This window comes from Kogia breviceps, chromosome X (genome assembly GCF_026419965.1).
Source record: "Kogia breviceps isolate mKogBre1 chromosome X, mKogBre1 haplotype 1, whole genome shotgun sequence".
Taxonomy (NCBI): domain Eukaryota; kingdom Metazoa; phylum Chordata; class Mammalia; order Artiodactyla; family Physeteridae; genus Kogia; species Kogia breviceps.
The window spans coordinates 81,141,446-81,164,020 of NC_081330.1; the positions used below are offsets into that span (position 1 = coordinate 81,141,446).

General features: G+C 37.3%; 1 protein-coding gene and 1 long non-coding RNA gene across 2 annotated transcripts in view; both read left to right on the forward strand.

Annotated features, from left to right (window-relative positions):
* LOC136793439 (uncharacterized) overlaps nt 1-15,181 on the forward strand; it is a 122,591-nt gene extending 107,410 nt beyond the window's left edge. The window contains exon 3 of the long non-coding RNA XR_010838704.1: nt 14,413-15,181. This is a non-coding gene — a long non-coding RNA (uncharacterized lncRNA). The remainder of the gene's footprint in view (nt 1-14,412) is intronic.
* A 4,444-nt stretch (nt 15,182-19,625) lies between these two features.
* Nucleotides 19,626-20,923, forward strand: SPIN4 (spindlin family member 4). Its single transcript, XM_059051009.2, has one exon. The coding sequence runs from the start codon at nt 20,130-20,132 to the stop codon at nt 20,877-20,879; it is 750 nt and encodes a 249-aa protein (XP_058906992.1). The 5' UTR covers nt 19,626-20,129; the 3' UTR covers nt 20,880-20,923.
* Nucleotides 20,924-22,575: the final 1,652 nt, after the last annotated feature.

The window sequence follows — 22,575 nt, forward strand, 5'->3', positions numbered from 1 at the left end:
GTACTCTGAATTTCCTTAAACAGGTGTAAATACCAATTCATTTTTATTGACCTTTCTTTGGTCTGAGCATACTTTTTGGAGAACTATAAGGCTGAGTTTCAATTGCTTTTTTGTTTTTAAAGACTGTCCCTTTCCAAAGCATGTACATATGTTATAATTTTGCTTCTATAGAGGTAATCTAACATGTAGCTCTAAACAATATGGTAATATAAAGTGATTGCCATACCTCCTGGAAAACATGTATGGGTGGTGGGTTTTGGGGTAATTTTTTTTTCTTTCATTTTTACATTTTTATGTATAGTTTGAGTTTCTCATAGTGAGCTAACCCTTCCTCTAACAGTCTCTATTCTCAAAAACTATGGTCAAAAATCTCCTAACTCAGCTATGGGATTGGGAAACAATTCCTTGATGATCGTTTGGGAATTTTTCAGTTCAGTCATGTCCAATGTAAGTTTCACTAACTTAGTGAAACTTTGTTTCAGTGTAGAGCAACAGAAAATTGTTATTTTTTATTAATCTCATAATAAAATAACCCTTCACTTTAAGAGGGATTTTTTTTTAGTAACCCACTTACAGGATTGTTGTGGGGGTTCTAATGTGTCATTGTTCTTTCTTTATGGCAGAAAGTTCATGTATCAAGGGAAAAAGCTAAGGACTAGATCCTCAGATAATTCTCATTAGTCAGAGAACTTACTGTTTTCAAAATAATTTTCAAAGAAATACCTAAAAAATAAAAGTTTCATTTTATGCTTTACCTTAAACTTTAGGGTGGTAATAGCTTTTCAAATATATTACATACAAAATAGAACATATACAATATTTGTGATTTCATAGTAATTGAACCCAATCTGATTTTGTAATAAATAAGAACTTTAAAAAAAAACAGAAGTAAAATTCATTACTCTTAGTGAACCAGCAGAGTAAGCTTTGAAATTCTGTTTTATAAGGTCATTTAAAAATTTATCTGTATTTCTTCATATATAACAAATTGAAGTGATCTTATATTCACATAGTATTATTCTTTAGCTTAAAACATTAAATAGACCTTCTAACTACATAAATTCCATATTGTTTTCTGAACAGTAGGAGGTAGATAGTATTTTCCTTCTTTTATATATACTAAACTTTGGCACAGGAAGTATGAGTCATACAGAAATATAGTAACAGGGTCGAATAATAAAACCCAGGATTTTTAGTGCTAGTTTATTACTCTCCATAATATAGAGAGTTTTTTCTCTCTGCTCATTGAATTTACCCATCCCCTATAGCTTTAAAAGCTATTTTTGCAGAAATAAAAAAAAATATACTTAGGGATTAAACTAACAGGGAAAATTTAGTTGGCTTTTAATCACTGGTCTCCATCTTCAATCCAGTACTTACAGGAAATCTTTGACAATTGGATGAACATAGTCAAATCTTAAACCAACACCCTTGATAATCAAAGCCAAAGCCTTTACTCATAATACATCCAACTGGCCAACTCACAATTTTACTCTTCTCATCAACTCTCACTATCAAACCTGCCAAAATACTATATGACAAGATAAGATTTTTACAGGCAATTTAGCAGCTCCAGAAATCTCTGTACAGTTCCCAAGAGAGAAAACAAAAATCTTGATCTGTTGATTTAAAAATGCTCTGTCACTTTACTCTCAGCTTACTTAGCTGCATTTTCTCCTTATAAAAATTTACACGCACTGGTTAACTGGAAAACTACACCCCAAACTCATTTCTTAATCCCAGCTTTCTTTCCCAGCCTTTCATTTTCTTTGAATCATAGAAATTTGGAGCAAGAAAGGACTTTAGAGCTGAAACAGTCCAAATTTCTTATTTCTTTGTCTGATGAAATAGAAGCAAAGAGAGATTTAATGACTTCAAAGTTGCATACTTATTTTTTTCCTGTAAATAAAATAACATTTTTAATTATTTACTTTAATAAAAAATATCATATTATATAATTTTCTGCATACTATTTGTTATTCATATATAGAATAATTTTCCTTATCTATTAAATTTTATGACTTCAGCTCTTTTTCTTTTTTAAATATATATGAGATAACTGTGGATTCACATGTTGTTGTAAGAAATAATAGAGATATTATGTACTTTTTGCCCAGTAAACTCCAGTGGTAACACCTGGCATTATTAGAGTGCAAAATCACACCAAGAAACTAACATTGATAAAATCTGTCAAATTTATTCAGATTTCACCAGTTATATGTGGACTTCTGTGTGTGTGTATTTACTACTATGCAGTTTTATCACACGTGTAGACTAGTGTGACAACTACCACAGTCAAGATGAAAAAGAGTTCCACCACAAAGATACCTCATGCCACCCATTTTTAACTACAACCAACTCTCTCCCACTCCAGATCCCTAATCCTTGGAAGTCATTAAAGTATAATTTGTCATTTAAAGAATGCTATATAAATATAATAATACAGTATGTAACATTTTGAGACTGGCTTTTTTTAAACTCAGCATAATTCCTTACAATACAAACACAAAATTGGATATTATCAATAGCATGTTCCTTTTTATTGCTGAGTGGTATTCCAGGGTATGGCTGAATTATTGTATTTTAGTCATTCACCATGGAGGACATGTGGTTTGTTTCTAGATTTTATGAATTATGAATAAAGCTTCTATGATCATTTACATATAAATTTTTGTATAAACATAAGTCTTTATATCTCTAAGATACATGTCCAAGAGTATAATTGCTGATTTATACAGTATTTCCATGTTTATTTTTGTAAGAAACTGCCAAATGTACTCCAGGGAGAATACATCATTTTTTTTCTCCACTGCTTACAAATTAATTATTTTATTTTTATTTAACATCTTTAATAGAGTATAATTACTTTAAAATGGTGTGATAGTTTCTGCTTTATAACAAAGTAAATCAGCTATACATATACACATATCACCATATCTCCTCCCTCTTGCAGCTCCCCCACACACTCCATATCCATTCCCTCTAGGTGGTCACAGAGCACTGAGCTGAGCTCCCTGTGCTATGTGGTTGCTTCCCACTAGCTATCAATTATATTATTGCTAGTGTATATATGACCACGCCACTCTCTCACTTTGTCCCAGCTTACCCTTCCCCCTCCTCATGTCCTCAAGTCTATTCTCTACAACTGCGTCTTTATTCCTGTCCTGTCCCTAGGTTCTTCAGAAGCATTGTTATTTATTATTTTTAGATTCCATATATATGTGTTAGCATACGGTATTTGTTTTGCTCTTTCTGACTTACTTCACTCTCTATGACAGACTCTAGGTCCATCCACATCACTACAAATAACTTAATTTCATTTCTTTTTATGCCTGAGTAATATTCCATTGTATATATGTGCCACATTTTCTTTATCCATTCACCAGTCAATGGACAGGCTTCCATGTCCTGGCTACTGTAAATAGAGCTGCGATGAACATTGTGGTACATGACTCTTTTTGAATTGTGGTTTTCTAAGGGTATATGCAAAGTAGTGGGATTGCTGAGTCATATGGTAGATCTATTTTTAGTTTTTTAAGGAACCTGCATACTGTTCTCCATAGTGGCTGTATCAATTTACATTTCCACCAACAGTGCAAGAGGGTTCCCTTTTCTGCACAGCCTTCCCAGCATTTATTTTTTGTAGATTCTTGATGATGGCAATTCTGATCAGTGTGAGATGATATCTCATTGTAGTTTCCTTTTGCATTTCTCTAATGATTAATGATGTTGAGCATTCTTTCATGTGTTTGTTGGCAATCTGTATATCTTCTTTGGAGAAATGTCTATTTAGGTCTTCTGCCCATTTTTGGATTGGGTTTTTTGTTTTTTAGATATTGAGCTGCATGAGCTGCTTGTAAATTTTGGAGATTAATCCTTTGTAAGTTGCTTCATTTGCTAATATTGTCTCCCATTCTGAGGGATGCCTTTTCATCTGGTTTATGGTTTCCTTTGCTGTGCAAAAGCTTTTAAGTTTCATTAGGTCCTATTTGTTTATTTTTGTTTTTATTTCCATTTCTCTACGAGGTGGGTTAAAAAGGACCGTGCTGTGATTTATCTCATAGAGTATTCTGCCTATATTTTCTTCTATGATTTGATGGTGTCTGGCCTTACATTTAGGTCTTTAATCCATTTTGAGTTTATTTTTGTGTAAGGTGTTAGGGAGTGTTCTAATTTCATTCCTTTACATGTAGCTGTCCAGTTTTCCCAGCATCACTTATTGAAGAGGTTGTCTTTTCTCCATTGTAACTTCTTCCATCCTTTATCAAAGATAAGGTGACCATATGTGTATGGGTTTATCTCTGGGCTTTCTATCCTGTTCCATGGATCTATATTTCTGTTTCTCTGCCAGTACCATACTGTCTTGATTACTGTAGCTTTGTAGTATAGTCTGAAGTCAGGGAGCCTGATTCCTCCAGCTCCATTTTTCTTTCTCAAGATCGCTTTGGCTATTCGAGATCTTTTGTGTTTCCATACAAAATTGTGAAATTTTTTGTCCTAGTTCTGTGAAAAATGCCAGTGGTATTTTGATAGGAATTGCATTGAATCTGTAGAATGCTTTGGGTAGTAGAGTCGTTTTCACAATATTGATTCTTCAAATCCAAGAACATGGTATATATCTCCATCTGTTTGTATCATTTTTAATTTCTTTCATCAGTGTCTTATAATTTTCTGCAGACAGCTCTTTTGTGTCCTTAGGTAGGTTTATTCCTAGATATTTTGTTCTTTTTGTTGCAATGGTAAATGGGAGTGTTTTCTTAATTTCACTTTCAGATTTTTCATCATTAGTGTATAGGAATGCAAGAGATTTCTGGGCATTAATTTTCTTTCCTGCTACTTTACCACATTCATTGATTAGCTCTATTCATTTTCTGGTAGCATCTTTATGATTCTCTCTATATAGTATCATGTCACCTGCAAACAGTGACAATTGTACTTCTTATTTTCTGTTTTGGATTCCATTTATTTCTTTTTCTTCTTGGATTGCTGTGGCTAACTCTTCCAAAACTATGGTGAATAATAGTGGTGAGATTGTGCAACCTTGTCTTGTTCCTGATCTTTGTGGAAATGGTTTCAGTTTTTCAATATTATGGACGATTTTGGCTGTGGATTTTTCATATATGACCTTTATTATGTTGAGGAAAGTTCCCTCTATGCCTACTTTCTAGAGTTTTTATCATAAATGTTGAATTTTTCAAAAGCTTTCTCTGCATCCATTGAGATGATCATATGGGTTTTCTCCTTCAATTTGTTAACATGGTGTATCATGTAGATTGATTTGCACATACTGAAGAATCCTTGCATTCCTGGGATAAACCCCAGTTTATCACAGTGTGTGATCCTTTTATTGTGCTCTTGCATTTTGTTTGATAGTATTTTATTAAGGAATTTTGCATCTATGTTCATCAGTGATATTGGCCTGTAGTGTTCTTTCTTTGTTACATCTTTGTCTGGTTTTGATATCAGAGTGATGGTGGCCTTGTAGAGTGAGTTTGGAAATGTTCTTCCCTCTGCTATATTTTGGAAGAGTTTGAGAAGGATAGGTGTTTGATGTTTCCTAAATGTTTGACAGAATTCTCCTTGAGTACATCTGGTCCTCACTTTTGTTTGTTGGAAGATTTTTAATCACAGTTTCAATTTCTTTGCTTGTGATTTGTCTGTTCGTATTATCTATTTCTTCCTGGTTCAGTCTCAGAAGTTGTGCATTTCTAAGAATTTTGTCCATTTCTTCCAGGTTGTCCATTTTATTGGCATATTTTCACTTGTTTTAATCTCTCATGATCCTTTGTTTTCTCCAGTGTCAGTTGTTACTTCTTTTTCATTTTTAACTTTACTTATTTGAGTCTTCTCCCTTTTTTTCTTGATAAATCTGCCTAATGGTTTATCAATTTTATTTACTTTCTCAGAGAACCAGCTTTTAGTTTTATTGATCTTTGCTATCATTTCCTTCATTTCTTTTTCATTTATTTCTGACCTGATCATAATGATTTCATTCCTCTGCTAACTTTTATTTTCTTTCTCTAATTGCTTTAGGTGTAATGTTAGGTTGTTTATTTGAGAAGTTTCTTGTTTCCTAAGGTAGGATTGTATTACTATAAACTTCCCTCTTAGAACTGCTTTTGCTGCTTCCCAGAGGTTTTGGGTCATGATGTTTTCATTGTCATTTGTTTCTGTGTATTTTTTTATTTCCTCTTTGATTTCTTCAATGAGCTCTCGGTTATAATGTAGTGTGCTGTTTAGTCTTCATGTGTTTGTATTTCTTAAAGATTTTTTCCTGTAATTGATATCTAGTTTCATAACATTGTGGTCGGAAAAGTTGCTTGATATGATTTCAATTTTCTTAAATTTATCAAGGCTTGATTTGTGACCCAAGATATGATCTATCCTGGAGAATGTTCCACAAGCACTTAAGAAGAATATGTATTCTGTTGTTTTGGGATGGAATGTCTTATAAATATCAATTAAGTCCAACTTGTTTAATGTATCATTTAAAGCTTGGTTTTCCTTATTTATTTTCATTTTGGATGATCTGTCCATTGGTGAAAGTGTGGTGTTAAAGTCCCCAACTATGATTGTGCTGCTGTCAATTTCCCCTTTTATAGCTGTTAGTATTTGCCTTATGTATTGAGGTGCTCCTATGTTGCATGCATAAATATTTACAATTGTTATATCTTCTTGGATTTTTCACATGATCATTATGAAGTGTCCTTATTTGTCTCTTGTAATAGACTTTATTTTAAAGTCTATTTTGTCTGATATGAGAATTGCTACTCTAGCTTTCTTTTGATTTACATATGTATGGAATATCTTATTTCATCTCCTCACTTTCATTCTGTATGTGTCCCTAGGTTTGAAGTGAGTCTCTTGTAGACAGCATGTATACAGGTCATGTTTTTGTATCCATTCAGCCAATCTATGTCTTTTATTTGGAGCATTTAAACCATTTACCTTTAAGGTAATTATCTATATGTATGATCCTATTACCATTTTCTTAATTGTTTGGGGTTTATTATTGTAGGTCTTTTACTTCTCTTGTGTCTCCTGCCTAGAGAAGTTCCTTTAGCATTTGTTGTAGAGCTGGTTTGGTGGGGCTGAATTCTCTTATCTTTTGTTTGTCTGTAATGGTTTTAATTTCTCCACCAAATCTGAATGAGATCCTAGCTGGGTAGAGTAATCTTTGTTGTAAGTTTTTCTCCTTCATCACTTTAAATATGTCCTGCCACTCCCTTCTGGCTTGTAGAGTTTCTGCTGAAATATCAGCTGTTAACCTTATGGAGATTCCCTTATGAATTATTAGTTGTTTTTCCCTTGATGCTTTTAATGTTTGTTCTTTGTATTTAATTTTTGATAGTTTGATTAATATGTGTCTTGGCATGTTTTTCTTTGGATTTGTCCTGTATGGTACTTTCTTTGCTTCCTGGATTGATTAACTCTTTCCTTTTCCATATTACGGAAGTTTTCAACTATAACCTCTTCAAATATTTTCTCAGTCCCTTTCTTTTTCTCTTCTTCTTCTGGGACCCCTATCATTCGAATGTTGGTGCATTTAATATTGTCCCAGAAGTCTCTGAGACTGTCCTCAATTCTTTTCATTCTTTTTTCTTTATTCTGCTCTGCAGTAGTTATTTCTACTATTTTATCTTCCAGTTCACTTATCCATTCTTCTGCATCAGTTATTCTGCTATTGATCCCTTCTAGAGAATTTGTAATTTCCTTTATTGTGTTGTTCATGATTGTTTGCTTGCTCTTTAGTTCTTTTAAGTCCTTGTTAAACGTTTCTAGTATTTTCTCCATTCTATTTCCAAGATTTTAGATCATCTTTACTATCATTATTCTGAATTATTTTTCAGGTAGACTGCCTATTTCCTCTTTCATCTGTTAGGTCTGGTGGGTTTTTGCCATGCTCATTCATCTGCTTTGTGTTTCTCTGACTTCTCATTTTGCTTAACTTACTGTGTTTGTTGTCTCCTTTTCACAGGCTGCAAGTTCGTAGTTCCCATTGTTTTTGGTATCTGTTCCCAGCGGTTTACGTTGTTTCAGTGGGTTGTGTAGGCTTCCTGGTGAAGGGGACTAGTGCCTGTGTTCTGGTGGATGAGCCTGGGTCTTGTTTTACTGTTGGGCAGGTCCATGTCTGGTGGTACGTTTTGGGGTGTCTGTGGCCTTATTATGATTTTAGGCAGCCTCTGTACTAATGGATGGTGTTGTGTTCCTCTCTTGCTGATTGTTTGGCATAGGGTGTCCAGTACTGTAGCTTGCTGGTAGTTGAGTGGAGCTGGGTCTTGGTGTTGAGATGGAGATCTCTGGGAGATGTTCTCTGTTTGATATTATGTGGAACTGGTAGGGCTCTTGTGGATCAGTGTCCTGAAGTTGGTTCTCCCACCTCAGTGGCACAGCCCTGATACCTGGCTAGAGCACCAAGAGCCTGTCCTCCACACGTCTCAGAATAAAAGGGAGGAAGTAAAGAAAGAAAGAAAGAAAGAAGATAAAATAAAATAAAAATAAAGTAAAATAAAATAAGTTATTAAAACAAAAAATAAAAAATAATAATTATTAGGAAAAAACAATTTTAATAATAATAAAAAACACACTCAAAATGGAGAGACAGAGCCCTAGGACAAATGGTAACAGCAAAGTTATACAGACAAATCACACACAGAAGCATACACATACACAGTCAGAAAAAAAGAAAAAGGGAAAAACATATGTATATCGTGGCTTCCAAAGTCCACCTCCTCAATTTGGTATGATTCGTTGTCTGTTCAGGTATTCCACAGATTCAGAGTACATCAAGTTGATTGTGGAGATTTATGCTGCTGCTCCTGAAGCTGCTGGGAGACATTTCCCTTTCTCTTCTTTGTTCACACTGCTCCTGGGGTTCACCTTTGGATTTGGACCTACCTCTGCATGTAGGTCACCTGAGAGTGTCTGTTCTTTGCTCAGAGAGGACAAGGTTAAAGGAGCAGCTTATTTGGCGGATCTAGTTCACTCAGGCTGGGGGCACAGAGGGGTATGGATGCAGTGTGAGCTTGCGGCAGCAGAGGCAGGCATGACATTGCACCAGGCTGAGGCACTCCATGTGTTCTCCTGGAGAAGTTGTCCCTGGATCATGGGACCCTGGCAGTGGTGGGCTGCACAGGCTCCTGGGAGGGAAGGGGTGGAGAGTGACCTGTGCTCGCCCACAGGATTCTTGGTGGCTGCAGGAGCAGTCTTAGCATCTCCTATTCATCTCTGGGGTCTGTGCTGATAGCCACAGCTCAAGCCCGTCTCTAGGGCTTCTTTAAGAGGCTCTCTTAATCCCCTCTCCTCCCACACCAGGAAACAAAGAGGCAAGAAAAACTCTCTTGCCTCTTCGGCAGATGCAGACATTTTCCCAGACTCCCTCCCAGCTAGCTGTGGCCCACTAGCCCCCTTCTGGCTGTGTTGACACAGCCAACCCCAGTCCTCTCCCTGGGATCTGACCAAAGCCCGAGCCTCAGCGCCCAGACCCCACCTGTTCCAGTGGGTGAGCAGGCAAGCCTCTCAGGCTGATGAGTGCTGGTCAGCACCGGTGCTTTGTGTGGGAATCTCTCCACTTTGCTCTCCGCTCCCCTGTTGCTGTGCTCTCCTCCACGGATCCAAAGCTTCGCCCACTCCACCACCCATAGTCTCCTCCTGTGAAGGGACTTCCTAGTGTGTGGAAACTTTCCTCCTTCACAGCTTCTTACCACTGGTGCAGGTCCCATCCCTGTTTTTTTGTCTCTGTTTTTTTTCTTTTTTTCTTTTGTCCTACCCAGGTATGTGGGAAGTTTCTTGCCTTTTGGGAACTCTGAGGTCTTCTGCCAGCGTTCAGTAGGTGTTTTGTAGGAGTTGTTCCACATGTAGATGTATTTCTGATGTATTTGTGGGGAGGAAGGTGACTTCCACGTCTTAGTCTTCCACCATCTTGAAGCTCTATTGTTTTTTTTTTTTTTTTTTTGGTAGGTCTTCCCCTTCCCTTGTGTTTCCTGCCTAGAGAAGTTCCTTTAGCAATTTTTGTAAAGCTGGTTTTGTGGTTCTGAGTTTTAACTTTTGCCTGTCTGTAAAGGTTTTAATTTCTCCATCGAATCAGAATGAGATCCTTGCTGGGTAGAGAAATCTTGGTTGTAGGGTTTTCCCTTTCATCACTTTAAATACATCCTGCCACTCCCTTTTAGCTTGCACAGTTTCTGCTGAAAGATCAGCTGTTAACCTTTTGGGGATTCCCTTTTATGTTATTTGTTGCTTTTCCCTTGCTGCTTTAAATATGTTTTCTTTGTATTTAATTTTTGATAGTTTGATTAATATGTGTCTTGGCATGCTTCTCCTTGGATTTATCCTGTATAGGACTCCCTGTGTTTCCTGGACTTGATTGACTCTTTCCTTTCCCATATTAGGGAAGTTTTCAACTGTAATCTCTTCAAATATTTTCTCAGTCCTTCTTTTTCTCTTTTTCTTCTAGAACCCTTATAATTTGAATGTTGGTGCATTTAAGGTTGTCCCAGATGTCTCTAAGACTGTCCTCAATTCTTTTCTTTCTTTTTTCTTTATTCTGCTCTGCAGTAGTTATTTCCACTACTTTATCTTCCAGGTCAGATACCCGTTCTTCTGCCTCAGTTATTCTGCTATTGATTCCTTTTAGAGAATTTTAAATTTCATTTATTGTGTTTTTCATCATTGTTTGTTTGCTCTTTAGTTCTTCTAGGTCCTTGTTAAACGTTTCTTGTATTTTCTCCATTCAATTTCCATGATTTTGGATCATCCTTACTATCATTGCTCTGGATTCTTTTTCAGGTAGACTGCCTGTTTCCTGTTCATTTGTTTGGTCTGGTCGGTTTTTACCTTGCTCCTTCATCTGCTGTGTATTTCTCTGTCTTCTCATTTCACTTAACTTGCTGTTTACCGTCTCCTTTTTGCAGGCTTCAGTTCTTAATTCCTGTTGTTTTTGGTGTCTGCTCCCAGTGGCTAATGTTGGTTCAGTTCCTTGTGTAGGCTTCCTGGTGCCTGTGTTTTGGTGAATGAGGAGGGATCTTGTCTCTCTGGTGGGCAGGACCATGTCCTCTGTTGGATTTTGGGGTGTGTGTTACCTTATTATGATTTTAGGCGTCCTGTCTGCTAATGGGTGGGGTTGTGTTCCTGTCTTGCTTGTTATTTGGCATAGGGTGTCTTGCACCTTACCTTGCTGGTCGTTGAGTGGAGTTGGGTCTTAGCATTGAGATGGAGATCTCTGGAGAGCTTTTGCTGTTTGATATTACAGTGAGCCAGGAGGTCTCTGGTGGACCAATGTCCTGAACTTGGCTCTCCCATCTCAGAGGCACAGGCCTGACACCCGGCTGGAGCACCAAGACACTTTCAGCCACATGGCCATGTACGTGGGGTGTTTCTTGCCTTTTGGGGAGTCTGAGGTCTTCTGCCAGTGTTCAGTATGTGTTCTATAGGAGTAGTTCCACATGTAGATGTATTTCTGATGTATTTGTGGGGAGGAAGGTGATCTCCACATCTTACTCCTCAGCCATCTTGAAGGTCTCCACCAGAATACATCATTTTACATTCTAACCATCATTGTTAGAGAGAACTAGTTTCTCTGCATCCTGGTCAACATTTGGTATGGTCACTATTTTTAAAATTTTAGCTATTTTAATAGATGTGTAGTGATATCTTATTATGGCAATAATTTATATTTTCCTAATGGCTAATGATCTCTTCATGTGCTGATTTGCTGACTGTATACCTTCTTTGTGAAATGTTTTGTTCATGTCTTTTACCATTTTCTAATTGGATTGTTGGCTATTTTACTGTTGAGTAAAATAATTTTACTTTATGTTTCGAGATACAAGCCTTTTGCTAGATGTATAATTTGCAAATATTTTCTCATTTCTGTAGCTTGTCTATTCATCCTCTTAACAGAGTGTTTCATAGAGCATATTTTTTTTAATTTTAATGAGATCAAATTTTTCAACTCTTCCTATGAAGAATCCTACTTCTGGTGTCAAGTGCAAGAACTTTTCAGCTGGCACTAGGTACCAAAGATTTTCTTCTATGTTTTTAATAAAAGTTTTATAACTTTATATTTTACATTTTAGTTAGTTTTTCATTTCAAGGTAATTTTTGTATGAGATAAGAGGTTTCCATGTAGGTTTTGTGTGTGTGTGAGAGTGTGTGTGTTCATGTGAGCCTTGAGATGTCCAAGTCCCCCAGCACCATTTGTTGAAAAATCTATCCTTTCTCAATTGAATTGCTTTGGAACATCTGTCAAAAATCAGGTGGATGTAAATATGAGTCATTTTCTGAGTTCTCTCTCTATGTGTCTGTTGGTCTGTAAGCACCATAGTTTCTTGATTGCTGTAGCTATGCAACTTGAAGGTAGAATGATTCTTTATACTACATACTTCTGTTTCAAAATTGTTTTAGACATTCTAGATATTGAACATTTCCATATAAATATAAGAAGAATCCTGTGTATTTCTATGAAAAACCTTGCTCGAATTTTCATAGAAATTGCATTAAATTCATATATCATTTTGGAGAGAATTAACATCTTTATTAAGTTGAGTCCTGCAATCTGTGAAAACTGGATATCCTTCTATTTACTTACATCTTTTAAAATTTCTGGCATTAACATTTAAAATTTTCAGTATACAGATCTTGTACATGCTTTGATATATATATATATGTAAGAATTTCACTTCCATTAAAAGAATTGCAAATGTTAGCTCTTTTGTTATTGTCTCACAGTTTCCTGAGACTGCTCTTTATATCTAAGTTTGTTTCCTTTCTGTTGTTCAATGGGGCCAATTCTATTTTCTAACCTCAAGTTTGTTGATTCTGCCTTCTGTTCTCTCTAGTCATATATTGATTCCATCCCAGGAGATTTTTATTTTGGTTATTTCATTTTTCAATGCTAAATTTCCATTTTGTTCTTTTGTATAAATTATATTTCTTTGCTGATGTTTTCTATTTTTTTCAATTGTTTCAATATAATTCAAAATTGTGTATTAAAGGAGTTTAATGCTTTAGATGCTTTAAAATCTATTTCAGATAATTTCAATATTTGATTTATCTTGGTTTTGGCATTATTATGTGTATTGCCTCATTCAAGTTGTGATTTTGTTCTTTATGATTTTCATTGCATCTTTGTCATTTTTGATATCATATTATGAGACTATTTTATTTGAATTTTCTTTATCAGATAGTCTCACTATTGTTATGTAGCTGGAGTGTTGGGTGTGCATGCATGTTCAGCTTCTTTGTGGGATCTCTTGGCACTACCTTTGCAAATGTGGAGTACTGACTCACACTGCCTCATTGCACATGGGTAGGATGGTTAGAAGTTTAGCTCCATTCTTAAATCTGCCAATACCTTAGTGATAAATGTTGTGTACTGACTCATACCATCGCATTGCCTCCAAGTGTGGGTGGTGACTTATCTGACCACTAGGCTTCACTGACTCCAATGACATAGGAAGAGTTGAGTACCATTTATTCCTATCTTGTTACCTTGGTTGAGTTTCATTGACAGTGGTTAGGGATGAAAGCTCAACCCTTCAGTGGGTTTCACTGATACAGTGAGCATTGGGAACCAGAGTTCTGACTAGCCTGCCTTGCTCTGCATTGTTCAGTCTCACTGTTGTTGATTTGATATAGGGTGATGGTTAGGAGAAGTTATAGCATAGATGTCACTAGCACTACCTTATACCACTAGATGACTGTGGAGGAACAGCTCATCATAAACCCTCACTGACACTACTCTGGCAAGAAAATCAGAGCATAGCACTGCTTGTTTCTGATGAGTGTGGGATGGAAGATCAGCTCTGTGCTCAGTACCATACCACTTAATACCACTCTGACAGGGAAGTACTATCTGCTTAGGGAAGAATCTCCTGCTTCTGCTAGATGGGGCATGGAAGATCAACTCTCTACTTCGTCCTGCCAACATTACACTATCAGAAGTGTTGGAACATCATCTTCTTCCACCCAGCAGTGGATGGAATGCCAAGTCTCTGCATTTGAGGCTATTGACTAACCTTGTTTCCCACCACATACCCTATTCCTTAACCTGGCACATGCTATGCTACAGCCACAAGCTCCTTACCAATTTTTTATATATCCTATGCCCAGGCCTGTCCCTGTGCCTTTAGCTGTATTTTGATTGGACTGAAAAGGTCTCACTATTCTACCACCTTCTGAATGTCTTCTTTTTGTTGTCTTACCCTTTCGAGTTGTCTTTTCCAATCTTCCCAGCCATAAGAAATCACTACCTCTTTTTTGTCCCCAGTGCTTAATTTGTACCTCTCATAGCATGTATTATAATCTGCCTTGTAAAATGGAATTATATTTATGCCTATATCCATAACCCTTCCAGTTATAAATTATCACTGTGTCTCCCAAATTTACTCTCAATGATGTTTTGTTTTCCAGAATTTGGACTTCCAGAAACTTGCAGCATTTGAAAAACTGCTCTGAAACGGACTATAAAGAACAAAACTCTGCTACAGTGTCTCCATGATTCACACTCAGGCCCTGACCAAGAGAGCATGAGTGTGAAATAGAGCAAATGTTCAGAGGTGGAGCATGAGCCAGGTGGTTTGTAGACAGATCTGATAAGAGAAAAGGGCTTGTTTTAAGGAATGACTAGTTAACAGTCTATGAGTACTTGCCATGAACCAGTTCATGTGCTAAGAAATTTACTTGCATTTTTCTTATTTAATCCTCACAGCTACCCCTTGAGTTGGATTTTATAATTATCCACATACAGGCATACCTTATTTTATTGTGTTTAACTTTATTGTGCTTCACATTTATTGTTTTTTTTTTACGAATTGAAGATTTGTGGCAACCTGGTGTCAAGCTAGTCTATTGGCACCACTTTTCCAACAGCATTTGCTCACTTCATATGCCTATGTCATATCTTGGTAATTCTTGCAATATTTTAAACTTTTTCATTATCATTATATCTGTTATGATGATCTGTCATCAGTGATCTTTAATGTTACTATTATAATTGTTTTGGGACACCACAAACAGCATCCATATAAGATAACAAAATTAATGGATAAATGTTGTGTGTGTTCTGACTGCTTCACCAACTGGCCAGTCCCTCCTCTCTTTCCCTCTCCTTGGGCCTCCTTATTCCCTGAGATACAACAATATTGAATAAGCCAATTAATAACCATACAAAGGCCTCTAAGTTTTCAAGTGAAGGTAAGAGACATGTCTCTCACTTTAAATCAAAAGGTGGAAATGATTAAGCTTAGTGAGGAAGGCATGTCAAAAGCTAAGATGGGCCAAAAACTAGGACCCTTGAGCCAAACAGTCACATTGTGAATGGAAAGAAAAAGTTCTTCAAGGAAATTAAAAGTACTACTCTAGTGAACACACAAATGATAAAAAATCAAAGCAGCCTTATTTCTGATACAGAGCAAGTTTTAGTGGTCTGGATAGAAGATCAAACCAGCCATAGCATTCCCTTAAGCTAAAGCCTAATCCAGAGCAAAGGCCTAACTCTCTTCAATTATATGAAGGCTTTGAGAGTTGAGGAAGCTACAGAAGAAAAGTTTGAAGCTAGCAGAGGTTGGTTCATGAGGTTTAAGGAAATAATCCATCTCCAAAACATCAAAGTGGAAGATGAAGCAGCAAATGCTGGTGTAGAAACTGCAGCAAGTTTTCCAGAAGATCTAGTTAAGATAATCAACAAAGGTAGTTACACTAAACAACAGATTTTCAATGTAGACATATCTGTCTTATATTGAAAGAAGATGCCCTCTAGGACTTTCATAGCTAAGGAGGAGAAGTTACTGCCTGGTTTCAAAGATTCACAGGACAGACTGACTCTCTTGTTAGGGGCTAATGCAGCTGGTGACTTTAAGTTGAAGCCAATGCTCATTTACTATTTAGAAGACAAAGATCCCTTTCAAAATGTTACTGCTCATTGGACAGGAATAAAGACGCAGACATAGAGAATGGACTTGAGGACACAGGGAGGGGGAAGGGTAAGCTGGGACAAAGTGAGAGAGTGGCATGGACTTACATATACAACCAAATGTAAAATAGATAGCTAGTGGGAAGCAGCCACATAGCACAGGTAGATCAGCTCAGTGCTTTGTGATCACCAGGAGGGGTGGGATAGGGAGGGTGGGAGGGAGACACAAGAGGGAGGAGATATGGTGATATATGTATATGTATAGCTGATTCACTTTGTTATAAAGCAGAAACTAACACACCATTATAAAGAAATTATACTCCAATAAAGATGTTTAAAAAAATACTACCACTCATTGACAATGCATCTGGTCACCCAGAGCTCTGATGGAGATGTACAATAAGATTAATGTTGTTTTCATGCCAGCGAACACAACATCTATTCTGCAGCCCATGGATCAAAGAATAATGTTGACACTCAAGTCTTATTATTTAAGAAATACATTTCATAAGACTATAGCTGCCATAGATAGTGATTCCTCTGATATCTGGGCAAAGCAAATTGAAAACCTTCTGGAAAGGATTCACCATTCTAGATGCAAGTTAAGTACATTCATAATTCATGGAAATAGGTCCAAACATCAACGTTAACAGGAGTTTGGAAGAAGTTTATTCCAATTCTCATGGATGATTTTGAGTAGTTCAAGACTTCAGTGGAGGAAGTAACTGCAGATGTGGTGGAAATAGCAAGAGAACTAGAAATAGAAGTGGAACCTGGAGATGTGACTGAATTGGTACACTGTCATAATAAAACTTAAATGAATGAGGAGTTGCTTCTTATGGATGAGCAAAGAAAGTTGTTTCTGGTGATGGTGTCTTCTCCTGGTGAAAATGCTGTGAATATTGTTGAAATGACAACAAAAGATTTAGAATATTACACAAACTTAATTGATAAAGGAGCAGCAGGTTTTAGAAGATTAACTCCAATTTTGAAAGAAGTTCTACTGTGGGTAAAATGCTATCAAATATTATTGCATGCTACAGAGAAATCTTTCGTGAAAAGTCAATGGATGCAGTGACTTCACTGTTGTTTTATTTTAAGAAATTGCCACACCACCCCAACCTTCACCAGCCACCACCCTGATCAGTCAGCAGCCATCAACATTGAGGCAAGATCCTCCACCAGCAAAGAGATTGTGACTTGTAAAAGATCAGATAATGATTAATACTTTTTAACAATAAAGTATTTTTAATTAAGGTATGTTGTATACCTTGGATTTTTAAACATAATGCTATTGCATAACATTATACTATAGTATAATGTAAACATAATGGTTACATACATTGAGAAACCAAAAAATCTATGTGACTTCCTATATTGAAATATTCACTTTGTTGCTGTGGTCTGAAACTGAACCCACAATATCTCTGAGGTATCACTATATTGCATTTGATGGTGTTTTCCTTATCATTTTCAGACTTATAGACACATATTTATAGGATCAGTAATCTGGGTGTTTTGAAGGGATAAATAATGCTGCCCTAGGAGATTTTAAGTCACCAGAATTGCAGTCTTCAGAGGCTTGTATAAGACCACTTGTTTCATTTTGGAGGATTTCTTTGGATTGGAGCAGGGCAGTTGAAACCACTTATTTATTCATATAACAAATACTTATTGAGCACCTATTCTGAGTAAGGCACTTGAGATAAAAGTCCTTTCTTGAATGGGTTTGTAGTCTAGTGGGCAGACATATAAAGTAAACATTATATCTTAGTGTAGTGAGGCTCATTGAATCCATAATGCTAGGGAGTGATTTAAACATCAGAATCATAGTTCTAGAGAAGGAAGGATACTGGAAATTCTTTGTCTCTTCAGGTTGCTTTGTAGAGCTGTGAGCAAGAATTCCATTAAAGTATATAACCAAAGAGCTTGAGTTAACTGTCCTGAGTGTGTGTGCCTGGTCTTCTCCCACCTGTCAATTGCTCTTCTAAGCAAAAATAACTTGGCACATCTTGGTCTGGGGAATTACTTGGGGACCATTATTTGTGGAACATAATGATATGACATTTACACATACTCACCTTCTGGCTTTCACTGTGTAGGTTGTATATATGTGTGAATATCTACACACCACTATGTAATTCTAAAGAGTTTAGAAATACCTTTTAGTATATGTAGTTTTCTTGCTTCCTTGAAATTACTTCCTTGGAATTAATTTCTTATAATATAGTACTGGAGAGTTATCCCATCTCAAAAGCCTTTGGCCTGGGAAACATGGGGAATTGAAGGATCCACACATATTCTGCTCAAACAGCTATTAAATGGTATGAGGACTAAGTTGTTCTTTCCCTGCCTTGGAAGGTAATGTAATGTGGAGGCAGCCTGAATTGCTGCCTTGCACCTCTCTTCCCTGCTTTCCTACATTTCCAGAAGAATTAATGGCCTTTTTTACCCATGATAATATGAGCCTTTCTCTTCTCACCAGTATAAGTGGAGGAGTGAGAATGAGGAGCCTAGACTTCCTTGGTTTATATTGTCATCTTTTAAGTAGAATACAGGAATAAAAGACATACAGACATTTTCATTTAATCTTGATAAGAGCCCTGTGACTTGAAGTAGGTGAAATTATGGATACTTTCTTTTCTATCTTTCATATTTTCCACATGAGCATGCAGTAATTTTATAATCAGAAAGACTGCAAATATATATCACAAAAACCTTTTAATTTTTTCTCTCTACAAAATTGGAGCCACAATTTTGTTTCAATATCTTGCTTTCTCACACATTGTTCTTATCTCATATGTAGATCTCCATGTCATTAAATATTCTTTGAAAAAATGTTCTATACTAGCCAATAAATCCATATATGAGAGTAAACTAATTTTATTTATCGTCATAGATCTTTTAGGATAAATAATGGAAGATGTATACAAAGGAACATTATAGAACCATTAAAAACCATGTTTTCAGAGTAATAACTTTGGAAGATACTAATGATATGAATTTAAAAAGAAGTTATAAAGATGTGAAACCTGCTACCAATTTTGTAAAATACAAGCATAGATTTATTGAGATATCAGAACAGTTAACATTTTGCTGTATATCTAGATGTTAAGATTAAGGCTAGTTTCGGTTTTTAGTTCACTGAATTTCAGAAAATCTCCACAGTGTCAGTACATTTACTTTACATTCAGAAATATGTATGTATTAAAAAAGCATTACCGTGAGTGACCAGATAGAAAATAAAAAGGAAAGTTCGGATCAAGATGGTGGACTGTACATGGCATTTACTTATCCGGTCTCATAATCCTTAAACTGAAAAAAAAAATTTTTTTATGTACAAACTCTGTGTATGTATGTGTTGAATATTAAAAAAAAAAAAAAAAAAGGCTTTGTGAGGAATTCCTGGAAGATAGAAAGCAGATGGAGAAGCTGTTGAGGAGGCTGACGGGAGACAGACGGCCAGAGAGGAGTAAGGGAGCCGGCCAGTCTGGCTTGGGTTTGAGAGAAGCGGTCGGGGGGCGCGTGAGGAAATGAAGGAGTGAGCGCCTGTGACTATGTGGACAGAACGCAGTGTGCACAGTAACCCGCCCAGCTGCTGCTGGCTGAGCGGAAGGCGGAATGGCGGGGGCGGGGCCGAGGCTCAGGCGGGCTCTGAGGGGTCGGGTTCCCAAAGCGGCAAAAACCCTGGCGCCAGAGCTAGGCCGAGCAGAGCAACATTGCTAAGCCAAGGCCGCGCGGACTTCTCAGAGACCCACTGCCGCCCGCGACTTTGGCGCTGCAGCCATCTCTCTTATCCCTTTCCCGTCCTCTCCTTCTCCGTCGCCGTTCCGCAGCCGCAGCACCATCGATAACAGCTAAGTGGTCAATTCGGGACACTTAGGGTTGGGAGTCGGGGCGGGCGCAAGGCGCAGGCAGCACACGCAAGCCCGCCATCTCCTGCGGCAACTGCCACTGCTGCAGATACCTCTACCGGGCGGGAGAGAATACTGTCAAGAGGCCCCCGCTGTCCTAGCGCCCACGGTCAGAGTTAGAGCGTTTCTGCCGAGCCTTGGTGAGAGCCTTGCCTTTGGGGAAGGGAGAAGGAGAACGGACAGGACAGGATCTTTCTGTTTTCGGAGATCACGAAAAAAGATCTCATACTGGATAGTGCTGACATTTTGTCAGCTTAATCTAGTAAGTGGTAGCGTTGCTGAGCCTCCTTAAACCCCGAGCCATGTCGCCCCCAACAGTGCCTCCGATGGGCGTAGATGGTGTGTCCGCATACCTGATGAAGAAAAGGCACACCCACAGGAAACAGCGGCGCAAGCCCACTTTCCTCACTCGTAGGAACATTGTGGGCTGCCGCATTCAACACGGCTGGAAGGAAGGCAACGAGCCTGTGGAGCAGTGGAAGGGCACCGTGCTTGAGCAGGTTTCCGTGAAGCCGACTCTCTATATCATCAAATATGATGGCAAAGATAGTGTGTATGGACTAGAACTGCACCGAGATAAGAGAGTTTTAGCACTAGAGATCCTTCCCGAGAGAGTGCCAACTCCTCGCATTGATTCGCGCCTGGCAGATTCCCTGATTGGCAAGGCAGTGGGTCATGTGTTTGAGGGTGAGCACGGTACGAAAGACGAATGGAAGGGCATGGTCTTGGCGCGAGCCCCCGTGATGGACACTTGGTTTTACATCACGTACGAGAAAGATCCAGTCCTTTATATGTACACGCTGCTGGATGACTACAAAGATGGTGACCTGCGCATCATTCCAGATTCCAACTACTATTTCCCTGCAGCAGAACGGGAGCCTGGAGAAGTTGTCGACAGCCTTGTGGGCAAGCAGGTGGAGCACGCCAAAGATGATGGGTCCAAGAGAACCGGCATTTTCATCCATCAAGTGGTGGCCAAGCCATCTGTCTACTTCATTAAGTTTGATGATGATATTCACATTTATGTCTATGGTTTGGTGAAAACCCCCTAAATTCATTGTGCTATTGCAAAAGTTGTGGAACTATTAAATGTAAAATATATCGTGTGTACTTTTGAGAACAGTTTTGAAGTCAGAGATTAAAGAATTTATTATTACTTACAGTGCCTCCAAATCTTACATTGACTAGTTCCACAGTTTTGCCCGAAGTATATTTTGGTACTTTTGATATTGCCTTGTTCTGTAATCAAAATTTTAAATCGGGTGCTAATAGAAAAGTGTTTGTAAAATTTGGAACAATGGAAAACTAGATAAAGAAAAATAAATTGTGTACACACACTATATCCTCCTCCCACCCCATTTCTTTCTTTGCCTTACCAAATTTTTTCTCCCCAGATAACAAGTGTTAAGAACATAATGTATATCCTTCCATGTTTTCCCCATCCTCTTAAAGAAAGTTTGCTGTACTCCTTTCTACAGAAACAGCAAGCCCCATTATTTCTCTGTAATTGCTTTTCTCCCTTGACATATCCTTCTGATCAGTAGCTACAGATATCTCTCTCTCCCCATGCCTCCCTTTCCATATGGTATAAGACAGATGTCCAACTATACATTTTATTCACATTGGATACCTGATTATATCATCACATTTATTAAATAAATCACCCATTTCCCCTCTCCATCTATTTCTCCTTGTCTTCCTCCCTTCTCCTAACAGCTGCATACACAGTACATGTTTATGTATCAAAATGGTACCACTTATGTACCATTCTATTATTGATAGAATGGTCTTTAAGTTTTCTCTTTTTTTTCCACCATAGCACTGCTACAATACATACTGGTGCTTCTATTTCTATAGGGTAGTTTCCCAGAAATGGGACTGCTAGGTAGGTGTTTATTTAATTTTAAGAGATATTACAAAATTACCATCTAAACTGAAAGTGCTCATTTATCATCATCCTCTCCAGCACTCTTTAATGTTTGCAAATCTGAACAGTGAAAAATTACATAGTATTGTTTGTTTAATTGACAAAGTCAGTGTGTTTTTTTGCTTTTTACTATTTGGACTTTTTTGTGATTTGCCAGTGCTTATCCTTTGCTCATTTATCGATTGAATCTTTGATCTTTTCCTCATACATCTGTAGGAATTCTAACTATATTTACTATGTGGTGTGTATTAATCAGTTGTAGCCCATATGTGTTATGATTTTCTCCATTCTATCATTAACCTTGACTTTATTGGTATCTTCTTTTTTTACTTTACAGTTTAAAAAAAAATTAGATTCCTCTCTTCTTTTTAGCCCTTTGGTTTCTTGTTTTTTTCAGCTGAATGCCCCCACCACTAGTCATACAAATATTTACCTACATTTTTTTCTAAGAAATTTTATTAATTTTAAGCTTTAACTGATCCATCAGGAATTTATTTTTGTATATGGAAGTAGAGGTCCAAATATACATTTTGTTCATATTGGATACCTGATTATGCTATCACATTTATTAAATAAATCACCCATTTTCAAGTTCCTGAGCCAGTATCACATTGTTTTAATTGTACTGGCTTGACCATAAGCTTTGGACTCTAGTAAAGCTAGTCCCCTCTTATTAGTTTTTTGGTGGTTTTTTTTTGTCTTTTCTTCTATTATGTAATTTGTCTTTCATTCTTTCATGTAAAAATTGGAAGCATCCTTTCCACGTTTAAAAAAAATTGTGATGCCAGGCTTCCCTGGTGGCGCAGTGGTTGAGAATCTGC

Bases quoted from the DNA above. Each gene is read 5' to 3' on its own strand.
- SPIN4 (XM_059051009.2), top strand. From the start codon at position 20,130: ATGTCGCCCCCAACAGTGCCTCCGATGGGCGTAGATGGTGTGTCCGCA.